The sequence below is a fragment of the Zootoca vivipara genome, chromosome 6 (assembly GCF_963506605.1).
Source record: "Zootoca vivipara chromosome 6, rZooViv1.1, whole genome shotgun sequence".
Classification (NCBI taxonomy): Eukaryota; Metazoa; Chordata; class Lepidosauria; order Squamata; family Lacertidae; genus Zootoca; species Zootoca vivipara.
Window position 1 is genome coordinate 31,083,031 of NC_083281.1, and position 13,441 is coordinate 31,096,471.

General features: G+C 44.1%; 1 protein-coding gene and 2 non-coding genes across 13 annotated transcripts in view; all 3 read left to right on the plus strand.

Moving 5' to 3' along the window:
• The window catches only part of PUM1 (pumilio RNA binding family member 1), a 51,877-nt gene that overhangs the window by 27,958 nt on the left and 10,478 nt on the right, over positions 1-13,441 (plus strand). For all 11 annotated transcript variants that reach the window (XM_035117507.2, XM_035117510.2, XM_035117512.2 and 8 more), the window contains 5 exons: positions 6,419-6,570; positions 9,232-9,370; positions 9,544-9,687; positions 12,282-12,572; positions 13,158-13,394. In XM_035117507.2, coding sequence (XP_034973398.1) covers positions 6,419-6,570; positions 9,232-9,370; positions 9,544-9,687; positions 12,282-12,572; positions 13,158-13,394 — 963 coding nt within the window. The remainder of the gene's footprint in view (positions 1-6,418; positions 6,571-9,231; positions 9,371-9,543; positions 9,688-12,281; positions 12,573-13,157; positions 13,395-13,441) is intronic.
• On the plus strand, positions 175-262 carry LOC118088057 (small nucleolar RNA SNORD103/SNORD85). Its single transcript, XR_004692917.1, has one exon. It is a non-coding gene; the product is annotated as a small nucleolar RNA SNORD103/SNORD85 (small nucleolar RNA).
• On the plus strand, positions 8,388-8,473 carry LOC118088056 (small nucleolar RNA SNORD103/SNORD85). The gene has a single exon (XR_004692916.1). It is a non-coding gene; the product is annotated as a small nucleolar RNA SNORD103/SNORD85 (small nucleolar RNA).

The window sequence follows — 13,441 nt, forward strand, 5'->3', positions numbered from 1 at the left end:
GCACTTCTCACATGGCTTTGCCCCAAAATGTGTTTAAATACAGGAAATTTCATGGAACATGCCAAGGACCTGGTTACTTGAGCACCACCATGGGATGCTGTTGTTGTGTAGAGCTACCATGACATAGGACCATCCCATTCTCTCAGGCCTTATTTATCAATTGGTCTACTCATGTCTAGCAATGATGACACTCTTGCCCTCACTGAGAATATTTATTCTATAATGAGAGCTTTTTGTAAGTACTCGTTTGCTCTGAGCCAGACATGGATTTTCACCTACTTGCAATATTAAAACTAATTTAAGGAGCTGCATACTTTTATTTTGAAGCCCTCCTTGAATAGATGCTGCTGGTGGTTGATAAACGCTGCTCATCCTTCTAGTAATACATATGTTACTAGAGAAGCATGGAATCGGAGTTATGGGGGAAAAGTGGTAGTATACAGTGGATGCTCGGGTTGTGAACGTGACCCGTGCGGGAGGCACGTTTGCAACCCACAGCGCTGCGTCTGTGCACGTGTAGGTCGTGATTCGGTGCTTAAGCGCAAAGCGTGATTTAGCGCTTCTGCGCATGCACGAGCAACGAAACCTGGAAGTAACCCGTTCTGGTACTTCCAGGTTTGGCACGGTGCGCAACCCGAAGCGTTTGTAACCCGAGGTATGACTGCAATGGCAATCCAATCTGGTGGCCACCTTTTAGAGCTGGTGGGATGGGTTGTAAATGTGTGACATCCTCCTGATCTATCATCTTTTGACAATGAGAAGTTTGTGGTGTCATTATGACTATGTGGGAGATTTTGTGTGAATGCCTAGAGTGGTGGCTTTGGTTATTTGGAGCCTGGATCCAAACTTCTGCCCAGCCATGAATCTTCAGCTTGTGTGTTAGTGTGCTGTAGTAGCTATAGCAGGAATGTGGAACCTGTGGAGCTCCTTAACTGTTGTTGGACTACAACTCCCACCATCCCTATCCAGTGGCCATGTCAGCTGGGGCTGATGGGAGTTTTAGTCAAACAGCACCTTTAGGACCACAGATTATCCAGCTCTGGGACAGAGTATTGAACTTCAGCTAGGCAGGCTTGGGTTCAAATTCCCACCGAAATGGAAGAGCCCTGGGTCCAGGATAAAAGAAGATGTAGAACTATTCATATACCCTTGAACTCCATGTAAGACAGATGACATAAGCATGTAATGAATGTGTGCAGTAAGTTCAAAAGTGTGCTTTCAGCTTCTGTCTACTGATCCCTTTTCTTTTTCTGGCCAGGAAAAACCAAATTATCAACTCCCTCTTTAGAAACAGTCAGTGCAAGCTAGTTACTTCAGTAAATTCAAATTACATTTTTCGCTCCAGCATACACACAAACATTAATTCGATACTCTGCACAGCTGGTAACAACAGCTCACTTAATTAGAGACTGTTAACACCCCAGTCAAACATGCAGGTAATCTGAAAAAAATAGCATTAGCAATTCATTTATCTAGCCACAGATGGGGGTGGGAGGAGCTTGATTAAAATCTAGGTGATTTTAAATCATGGTTTAAATTGCCATGGGAAAAATACTGATATTTTATTCATTTAATTAAAATCAAGCTTTCCATCTAAACTTCAGATACTTCCTAAACAAAAGTTGCTTGACGTAACCTGGTCTTGTGGATCAAGTAGGGGCTTTTGTCTGCATTATCCAGGCAAATGTTAACTGTATAACCAAAAAAAAAAAAAAAGTTTTCCACTGTTTTAGCAAATGGCACATTAAACATTTCCTGTTTAATAAGCCTTTATTCACAACTTGTGTCAAATATTAGTGTGGTAGCTAGATGCTAATTACTTCACAGAGACACTCTTATTTCAAAACATAGATTTCAGTTCATGAATATGTCTGTTTAGAAGCCAAACAATAACACAAATGTGTTTATTTCTCTTCTCTTGGAAAAGCACTGTTTCTGTTTTTAAGCTACATCATGGGTAGTTAGAGGTTGTAAGATAGGAGAATAGGATCACCTAGATTAAACAGGCTTAGTGGATTGTCTTGGAAATGTACAGGATGTCCTCTTCTGAAGTCATATTCTAGATCCCAGTTTCTGTGATGACCAACTAGTCCCTGACCTCCAATACCAAGCTGACGTACATAAGAACAGAAGAAGAGCCTGCTGGATCAGGCCAGTGGCCCATCTAATCCAGCACCCTGTTCTTAACTGTGGCAGACCATATGTCTGTGGTGAACAGGCAAGCAGGATTCAAGCACAGGAGCGTTTCCCCCCTATGGTGTCCAGCAACTGGTATTCAGAAGCATTGCTACCTCCTAACTGGAGGGCAGAGTATAGCTGTCATGGCAGGAAGCCATTGACAGCCTCCTCCCCCACGAATCTGTCAAATCGCCTTTTAAACCATCTAGGTTGGTGGCCACCAGTGCCTCCTGGGTGAGTGAGTTCCATAGTATGTGGTGTGTGAGGAAACGCTTAGTTGTATCTGTCCTGAATCTTCAGCTTTTTTGGATGTCCAGGAGTTCTTGTAATATGAGAGAGGAAGGAAAACTTTGCCCTATCCACTCACTTCATGCTGTACATAATTTTATAAACTTCTATCATGTTACTTCTTACTCACCTTTCCCCCCCAAAATGTAAGATGTTACAAATGCTGCAGCCTTTCTTCTTATTTGATCCCTTTGCAAAAGATGACTTAGTACTTGGTGGCAAAACCCTTGTTGGCAATTACAGAGGTCAGACGTTTCTTGTAGGTGGCCACCAGGTTTGCACACATCTCAGGAGGTATTTTGTCCCACTCCTCTTTGCAGATCCTCTCCAAGTCAGTAAGATTTTGAGGCTGATTTGTAGCTACTCAAATCTTTAGCTCCCTCCACAGATTTTCGATGGGATTAAGGTCTGGAGACTGGCTAGGCCACTCCAGGACCTTAATGTGCTTCTTGAGCCACTCCTTTGTTGCCTTGGCTGTGTGTTTTGGATCATTGTCATGCTGGAATACCCATCCTCAACCCATTTTCATTGCCCTGGCTGAGGAAAGGAGGTGCTCACCCCAAGATTTGACGATACATGGTCCTGTCCATTGTCTCTTCGATGCGGTGAAGGTCTTCTGTCCCCTTAGCAGAAAAACACCCCCAAAGGATAATATGTCCCCCTCCATGTTTGACGGTGGGGATGGTGTTCTTGGGGTTGTAGGCAGCATTCCTCCTCCAAACACGGCAAGTTGAGTTGATGCCAAAGAGCTCGATTTTGGTCTCATCTGACCACAACACTTTCACCCAGTTCTCCTCTGGGTCATTCAGATGTGCATTGGCAAACTGCTGACGGGCCTGTACATGTGCTGTCTTGAGCAAGGGGACCTTGCGGGCTCTGCAAGATCTCAGTCCTTCATGGCGTACTGTGTTACCAACTGTTTTCATGGTGACTATGGTCCCCGCTGCCCTGAGATCATTGACAATTTCCCCCTGTGTAATTCTGGGCTGCTTCATCACCGTTCTCCTGATCATTGCAACTCCACGAGATGAGCTCTTGCATGGAGCCCCAGACCGAGGGAGGTTGACAGTTATTTTGTGTTTCTTCCATTTGTGAATTATTGCACCAACTGCTGTCACCTTCCCACCATCTGCTTGGCAATAGTTTTGTAGCCCAGTCCAGCCTTGTGCAGGTCTACAGTCTTGTTCCTGACATTCTTGGACAGCTCTTTGGTCTTGGTCATAGTAGCTAGTTTGGAATCTGCTGGATTGATTGCTTCTGTTGACAGGTGTCTTTTGTACAAGTACTGTAACGAGCTGGGATTACAGGTAATACCTCTCCCTTACAGCAGGTGCTTCTAATCTCAGCTTGTTACATAGTGAAGATACCAGGTAGCCTGACATCTGGCTGGTTGATAGGGGATCAAATACTTATTTCACTCATAATGCACATCAATCTCTGACTTTTGTCTTCTGGGGGTTTTCCTGTTGTTATTCTGTCTCTCACAGCTACAATAAACCTACCATTAAAATTATGGACTGGTAATTTCTTCGTCAAACGGGCAAATTTAGCAGGGGATCAAATACTTTCCCCCCTCACTGTAGGTAAATTGTTCCATCTCCCTAATTTTGGCTGCCCTTTTCTGATCCTTTTTCAACTTTACAATATCCGTTTTGAAGTGAGGCGACCAGAACCGTACACAGTATTCCAAATGAGGTTGCACCACAGATTTGTGTAACAGTGTTATTTTCAGTTCCTTTCTTGAATTTCCTATCATGGAATTTGCCTATTTCAAGGTACACTAGGTCGGCATCTCTATCGAGCTGTCTACTGTGACCCCAAGATTTTGTTCCTGATCAGTCACTGCCAGTTCAGACCCCATGAAATTTAGAATTTTTACACTTTACACTTGTTCACACTGCTTTGCGTTTGTCATTTTACCACCTATTCACTCAGTTTGGAGAGGTCCTTTGGGAGCTCTTTGCAATCTCTTTGTTTTAACAACCCTGAACACAGTGTGATCAGCAAACTTGGCCACCTCATTCCTCACTCTTAACTCTAGATTGTTTATGAACAAGTTAAAAAGGACAGGTACCAATATCAGTCCCTTGAGGACTCACTTTTGACATCTCTCCATTCAAAGAACTGCCCATTTATTCATTCTGTTTGCTTCCTGCAACTTAACCAATTCCTGATCCACAAGAGAACGTCTCCTTTTATTCCTTGACTGCTAAGCTTACTCAGGAGTCCTTGGCAGGATCATGGCATGGGGGTTGGCCTTTTGCTGACAACCTTACAATCCTCCTCACTGTGTTGCCATGGGGGGGGGGGATAATCCTAAAAACAAGAAGTAAGGAAATGATTCCTTTCCACAGCTATTACTTTCGATCAGGCATCCCCAAACTGCTGCCCTCCAGATGTTTTGGCCTACAACTCCCATGATCCCTAGCTAACAGGACCAGTGGTCACGGATGATGGGAATTGTAGTCCAAAACATCTGGAGGGCCGAGGTTTGGGGATGCCTGCTTTAGATGTTAGATGTTTTCAAAAAAGACATTAAGGACATCTATACACTTTACACCATGTCTAGTTCAGTCCTTAGTACTGTGTTTAGATTTCATTTCCCAGGCTATTCTAATTAAATGAACATGAGACTGTTATGTTTTTTAAAAAATAAATAAATAAAAACCAAATTTTACTTAAAAAGATTTTATTTTTGGTCTCTTGTTGCCCTGAAAGATTTGGGGAACATTTGGAAATTTGTGGCTTTCTATGATAAACTGCAAGAAAACATCAGGGACTTGTCACTTTTTCAATACCTGCAATGTAGCGTGTTTATAAATAAGTAGATGCTGAAATGTCACTGGGCAGCAGTTTGGACAAGCAATAGCCACAGAATGATACAAAGCTCTGTTATCCAGCACCTTTTCAAAGGCTGAATTGGGAACCAAGCCAGGCTAAACAGCATTGGAGAGTGGTGGGGAGCAAAGACCTTTCCAGTGAAATGGTTGAGAGAAGAAATAACAATACAAGTACAGCATGGGGTGCTTCAGGTTTTTAAAGATTGAAGAAGGCTGCTGCAAGTGCCCACTTGCTGGCTGAACAAACTGTAGAAAAATGGCATAAATTGACAAAATGTCCTTGACCGTGAAAAGGATGAGAGACAAATAGGACTTGTATGATTGTGAGCTGGTCAAATGTCAGCAACGGAAAAGGGTGTGAATAGCTAGAAAAAGCGGCATTTTTTATTTCTGTATGAGAACGACACACACACACACACACACACACTCACTCAAAGAGGGGTGATGCCAGCAAGGCATTGTAAATATTTGCGCCAATAAGACAATCCTGGCTGTTAGAAGGTTTAAAGGCTTGGTAGGAAAAGTATATATACATTACTTCTGAGTAAACATACAGTGATCTGAAAAGCTGTATGATCTAGAATAAAAAAAAAATTCCTTCCAGTAGCACCTTAGAGACCAACTAGGTTTGTCATGGGTATGAGCTTTCACGTGCATGCACACTTCTTCAGATAGTTCGTGCATGCACACGAAAGCTCATACCAATGACAAACTTAGTTGGTCTCTAAGGTGCTATTGGAAGGAATTTTTTAATTTTGTTTCGACTACGTCAGACCAACATGGCTACCTACCTGGATCTAGAATAGCTTTGCTAGGTCCAAATTAGAACTTTTAAATTGGATGAATGGGAAGCCCAAGGATCTTAGGCGGAATACTTTATCTGAGCAGGTGTCAAAGGTGGATGATGGTTCTTAAAGACTTGCAGTGGTCTTTCTGCCAAAAGTGGCAGACCATTGGAAATGGAGGCTATAGCTTTGTTATTACACCGCCCCCTACTTGCACCATGGAGGAGTAAACAAAACCACTTCGGCCAATTCCCGGCTCTTGTTCTGTTAATGAATTACGCAAAAGCACCGGCAGGAAATAAGGTCAGTCCTCTGTTGATATTTTAGGTCCTGCAGTTGTCCCTCATCAGTACTATGGAGTGGCTCCCTGGGGAGTGTATCCTGCCAGTCTCTTCCAACAGCAAGCTGCTGCTGCTGCCGCTGCAACAAATTCCTCAAATCAGCAGACCGCTCAGCAGACGCAGCAAGGACAGCAACAGGTGAGCACCAGTCTGTTTTTGCACCAGTTCATCTGCATAACTTGGGGCCAGCCAAGAAGAAGGTAGGTTCTCTGTGATGTGTTTTGTTAAACCAGCAACGGGGAACCTGTGGCTAACCACTGGCCATTCTTGTTGGGGTAGAGATGAACTGGGAGTCCCAATGATACCTGGAGGGCCACAGGTTCCCCATTCCTGTCTTAAACCCATATTAGATGCTCCAAAAGTATTGAGTGACTTCCTGTTGTTTTGAGAGGGACAGTTGTTGGCTGCTGGGTTGATAGATCATCTTTAGCGACTTGTGGAGTTCTGATTTCCAGGCTCCGAAGAATCTGGGCAAACTGGAAAAGGGGCAAAGGGGCTTCTGAGGTGCCTAGATATTACAGTGTAGTTGTGTTTATTTCATTCACATGGCTGCTCCATTCACACACAAACTATAGCAGATGAGGAGTTCATCCTTTTTTACATCAAGGGGAGTACGCAAATGAGGGGAATTTAAATTACGGAATGTTCCCTCTCCATACCTTGCTGGGCTCCATTGCTTCAGGCATTTTTCCTCTGCAATCTGTCTCACTTCCTGTACTGAAGTTGAGCTGGTCAAAAAGTGCTTGAAGCAATGCATCACAGTGTGGAAAGGATGAGGAGCCAAGATATGGTTTCACTTGCCAAACCTTGCATGCTATATTTCATGAAGAAAAAGAAATTGACTCCCCCTGCTAGCTTTTTATGTGAACAGGGCAGAAGCACAAATGAATATAAACTGTTGCCCTTTCATGCCTAGTTTACCTTCGAGGGGATTTAAAGGCTTTTCATCTGAGCACAGACTTTAAAAAACTGAATTGCTTCCTCCAGGGAAGAGATGAAATCTTCGAGGTGGAGGTGGCAGCAGAGGGTGTGTGCTGACAGTTCTTAAACCCTTAAGACTTGAGTATGACGAGAAGTGGGTTTAAAATTGCAAAATGTAGATTATGGTTACATTGTCGCAAAAACGTCTCAAGATCAATTTTGCAAATCAGAATACATTTTTTTCTGAACTTCTTACAAGAGAGTACTGTAGAGCCAGTGTGTTGTAGCTGTTAACAGTGTTGCATTTGGTCTGTGGAGACACATTCACATCACAACTCAACCTTGAAGCTCACTTGGGTGACCTTGGGCCAGTTGCAGTATCTCAGTGTAGCCTACCTCACAGGGTTGTTAAGAAGATAAAAGCATGTGAGAGAGGAGGGGAGAGGATTAATTATACCACTATCTTGAACTCCTTGGACGGAAATATGTACTGTAATATGAAAGCAATAATAAACAAACATTCTGAAAGTTGCTCATTAATCAGGGTTTAACAATGGTCCCAGTATTAGGGACAGGAGGCATAAAGGACCTGGTAGGGTTGTCTGCTCACTGGAAGGACAGATCGTGAGGCTCCAATACTTTGGCCACCTCATGAGAAGAGAAGAATCCTTGGAAAAGACCTTGATGCTGGGAAAGATGGAGGGCACTAGGAGAAGGGGACGACAGAGGACGAGATGGTTGGACAGTGTTCTCGAAGCTACGAACATGAGTTTGACCAAACTGCGGGAGGCGGTGGAAGACAGGAGTGCCTGGCGTGCTATGGTCCATGGGGTCACGAAGAGTCGGACACGACTAAACGACTAAACAACAACAGGGTTGTCTTAGGCATTTGGGGTTGGTTGGTGCCTGCTGTGCTAGTGTAGCATCAACGAGATAGGTCACTGAAAACTGGCAGATAGAATGTGTTTATGTGTATTTGTGCATAGTAACAGAGAAGAGCATCTTTCTTTGGCCACCCAAGTTGTCCTCAAAGGTCTGGCAGTGATGACACTCTTGCCCTCACTGAGAACACTGTTCGGTAATGAGAATCTTGCTTTGTACTCAAGTGTGCTGAGCTGGACCTTCTTAAACAGAAAGCAGCAACAATGTTAAAAGTTGCCAGTTTCTTCCTTTGCCCATTGAAAATACATCCGTCCCTGTTTCATATATCCAAGACAAGAGTGCATATTTAGGAATATATTTTTATAGCATGGAGAAGGCAATAAATTCCATAGTCATTGCAAGACCTCCCTCAGTAAAACTGAAGTAAAATACAGTACGTTTATTGCTATTCATTGCCAAAGGAAGTTCAGGCTGTATTTTAAATTAGATCTGCTTCCAGAAGTTTGTAGAATTGTGGGCTTTGGTCTGTTAATTGTCAATTAGTCAAAAGTCCACACATTTCGGCAGCGCTTCGTAGCCAGTGTTTGTTTTTTCCTAGTAACCAATGAGGCTGCTTTTTCACTTTCTGCTCTATGGCAGCAAAGTGAGTGTCTTCTTTTTTGTACTTGGTCCCCTACAAAGTTTTTTTTTAAAAAAAAAACGGGGGATGATTAGTGGAGAGAGAGTGTGTTTGCAGTCCCCTCCAACCTGTGACGCTGATGTAGCATGGCAGCACAGAATGCAGACTGGAGCTATTTTGAAAGCGGCACCCTCTTGTTTCTCTGTGCTGCCAATGGAAAGCCATTGGAATGTATGAAACCTTTGGTGTATACTAGAGGCTTTTCCTGTTGCTTGCCATAATCAAATTTGCAGTAGCCGCTGGCAATCATATTCCCAGACCGCTGTGGCTAACCAACTATCAGGATTGCATAACTCCATTTGCTTTCTGTGCCTTAGGTTCTCCGTGGAGGAGCCAGCCAGCGCCCTTTGACACCAAATCAAAACCAACAGGGCCAGCAAACTGACTCCTTAGTTGCTGCTGCAGCAGTGAATTCAGCTCTTGCTTTTGGGCAGGGGCTGGCAGCAGGAATGCCAGGTAGGAGCTTTTGATTCCTCGTAGCAACAGATCTTCCTAAGCTTTAAAAAGAGCCTAGAATTTTTTTGGGGGGGCGAGGGACAGCGGGCACATTGGGGGGATTGCATTTAATACACAGTAGAGGGGAGTGTTATGTAAAGTCTCTAATATGATTAACTGACCTGTTTTTGTAGGTTATCCAGTGCTGGCTCCTGCAGCTTACTATGACCAAACAGGTACTCTTGTGGTGAATACAGGGGCTAGGAATGGCCTAGGAGCTCCGGTACGACTAGTGGCCCCTGCTCCTGTCATCATCAGTTCCTCAGCAGCACAAGCAGGTAAGTCTCCCTATAATAGTTTGGGAAAGCAATGATTTCCTGTAGTTCCATATGTTCGTGATTGATACAGTCAGTGTATTAGAAATCCAATGAAGCAATGGCCCTCCTATAGAATTCAAATTATAGTGAATATTGAAGGTGGTGTCATTTTACATGTCTAGGAAGGCATATCACACACTAAACTAAAAATCCACAAGCTAAATCTTTGTGGTTCAAAATACCTGGCTAAAATAAAATAGTGTAGAATTATAGAGTTGGAAGGGGCCACGGGGAACATCTAGTCCAACCCCCTGCAATGCAGGAATCTTTTGCCCAATGTGGGGCTTGAACCTACGAGCTTGAGATTAAGAGGCTCATGCTTTACCAACTGAGCTGTTTCTCTTCTTCCCACACCACTTGGCCCCATTCTGGGGCCCAGCCAGAGCAGAAAATGTTGCAGCTGTGATTTTGACTACCCTCACAAATAAGAGTTTGGGCATTATTGCTAGATATGATAAATGAATGCACATAAGAGATGAAGGAAAAGGCAAGGCCTTGACTTAACCTTAAGGCTGCCCAGGATACTAGTGTAAAAGCAGCTGAACCACTTTGTGAGGAGCGCCATCAAATGCTGCATCAATGTGAACGGTCAGTTGTATACACAGTCTAATACAATTACATTTAATTTTAGAAGAAGGGATGTCTCAGAACAAGGGCAGTAATTTTATGGAAAGCTGGAAAAAAGACAGTTGGGAGGTTTTAAATCTTCTCATTACATCCAGAGCTTATTTAAGACCAATACAATAAAGGCTTACATAAAATGTATACTGCTACAAATTGGAAATGGCAAAACACAAAGCAAGGACCTGAAAATGTTGGCGTGATTGAAAAGCCAGAGACGGTAATAGGCACGAATGTTTCCTGTAAGGCAGCCTTCACCAACCTGGTGCTCTGCAGATGTTTTGGAAACATGGCCCATTTCCAATGGGATCAAAGAGGATTGTACTCCAAAACATCTGGAGGGGGGCACCTGGTTTAGTAAGACCACCAGAGGTGAAAAGAGCACAAACTAGGAAACATAATACCTTGATCATAAATCAATCCAAGATGTATTAGCCAATTGCTAACGAGAGAAAAGCTAGTGATAGTTTTCTTTATATGCATTAGGACAGTGGTTCCCAACAGGTGGTCCGAGGACCCCCAGGGGTCCGTGAGCTATGCCAGAGGGGTCCGCAAGATGCTATTAGAATAAAAAATATATTAAATATATTTCGTATGATAACAGATTTTTTGTTTTGGCCGCTTCCTGCATGAGCAGAGTCTAGCGCAAAACTAGAATTAGATAGAGGCAGTAGTTCTGCTGTATGCCGTTAGGTGGCGCTTTACAAACACTACTGTTTTGCAAAGAGGCAGCGCGCGCATTCTAAACGCTCACCTCCCCAAGATGCTTTGCGCGTGTCGGCTTCATTTGTGCGCTAGTGCACAGGTACCCTGTCTTCTCCATTCCCCTCCCTCCTCCCTGGCGCGCGCTCACTTTTTAATTTTAGGATTAGGAATTAATGGGGGTCCTTGTCACAATAGCGGCTCAATGAGGGGTCCTCGAGAAAATTTTGTTGGGAACCCCTGCATTAGGAAAACTGTCAGAGAAGCAGCAGGGCCATTAGACAGACAAAGTGGTTTGCCAGGGGAATAGCAGACAACCTAGATGAATTTTTAGTATCAGAATTTGTAGCAGAGTTCAGAAATGCATGTGCCTGAGCCATTTTTTTCTTCCTGAAGTAATCTTGAAGGAAAACAGAGAAAAGAGTACATCAGGACTCCTGGCAAGAAGTGAATGTGTGATAATATGGCAGTAGGCCAGGACTCGTGGCAGGAAAGGGGGGGTGGGGTCCAGGTCTACCATTCATAGTCAGTGGGCTTCTGGCAGACTTCCCCTCCATGCAGCTAAGGCAGGGATTGTGGTGCCTACCAGATGTTTGACCACTACTCTTATCAGCCCTAGCCAGCATGACCAACAGTTGGGGGTCATGGGAGTTTGTAGTTCAAAACATGTGTGGAGGGCAACAAGGTGGTGAAGGCTGCCATAAGCCAATGTAACAAAAATTCCAACATTTTAAAAAATTCTGTATATTGGGTGGGTTTTTTTAATGCTTTACCTCAAATTGAAATTAAAGGCACACTTCACTTGTGCCTTCAGAGATCTGCTTCTTAGCATGGTAAAGAGTAAGAGCTGTTTATGCTCAGGGCAGCCCAGCAGCACTGCCTCCAGCCTGGGATGGGGCGAGCTCAGAACTGATAACAAAGGAAAGGAAGCAACACAACTGCTTTCCTCTGTGGAGGCTGATTGAAAAGAGATGAGGTCAGAGCAGTAAATCCACATGGAGGTGTTGCAGTCAGCCTTTTCTAACTTCAGGCTTATGGGAACCTTTAATTTGTTACATTTATGCTTTGCAGCAAACCTGGGAATTGCTGACCTAGGTGCTAGGTGGAAATGGTTGCTGACCTGTTTTGTGGAGTAAACGCCAGGTGATGATGCTCAAATGATGGAAATGTAAGCAGGTTTCCCAAATTGCATTATTATTATTTTTTAAAAAACCTTTTCTTCTTTTTGGTAGCAGTTGCAGCTGCTGCTGCTTCAGCAAATGGTGCTGCTGGTGGTCTAGGAGGAACGACCAATGGACCATTTCGCCCTCTAGGGACTCAACAGCCGCAGCCACAGCAGCAGCCCACCAGCAACCTGGCATCCAGCTCCTTCTATGGCAACAACTCTCTAACAAGCAATTCCCAGAGCAGCTCACTCTTTTCTCAGGGCTCTGCCCAGCCTGCCAACACTTCCCTTGGCTTTGGGAGCAGCAGTTCCCTTGGTGCTACACTGGGGTCTGCATTGGGAGGCTTTGGAACAGCAGGTAGGAGTTGTGGTTGTCTTGAAGGGGAGGGCTGTGTGTGATGGGCGAGAACAAGCAAATCAGTTCTGAAGAAATTTAACAGTCGTGCCCTTGGTATACCCAGTAGCAGAAATTGCCTGTAGATCGTGTCTGATGCTTTCAGTTGCCACATGCCTTACATATGTACCAAGGAATGTTTTCTTTCTCTGCCCTTTCTCCAAAAGAGCTTAGGGGTGCTGGTCCATGTGGTCCTCCTTGTTTTCTCTAAATAGCTGTCCTGCAATAACTAGCTCAGGGCCCTCCAGTAAGTTTTATTGCTGAATGGGGATTTGGAGCCAGCCCTCCTCCATCTTATTCCCAGCATTATTCCCACTGATTCGCACAACTCTCCACTAAATGTACAGTGTAGAATGTGGAGCAGGAAAAAGCTATTCCGTTAACTTTAAGGAGTTCTTAAATGTCATGTTCAGATATTTCCATATTTCTTCTGTTTGTACTTCTCCTAGGCCAAAGGGTAGTACCTCTCCTTGTTAATATCCATATCCTCCCTTTCCCAATTGTTCAATGCCCCAATCAGATTTATCCTCCCATTTCTTCGTTTTGCAGTTGCAAACTCTAATACAGGCAGTGGCTCTCGCCGAGACTCTCTAACGGGCAGCAGTGACCTGTACAAGAGGACATCTAGCAACCTGACTCCTATTGGGCACAGTTTTTATAATGGCCTTGGGTTTTCCTCTTCTCCGGGGCCTGTTGGCATGCCTTTGCCTAATCAAGGACCTGGCCATTCTCAGACTCCACCACCGCCCTTATCTTCCCACGGATCTTCTTCAAGTTTAAACCTTGGTAAGGAGGTATAAATGCTGTTGCTCTGGGGTGGAAATAGGGACGTC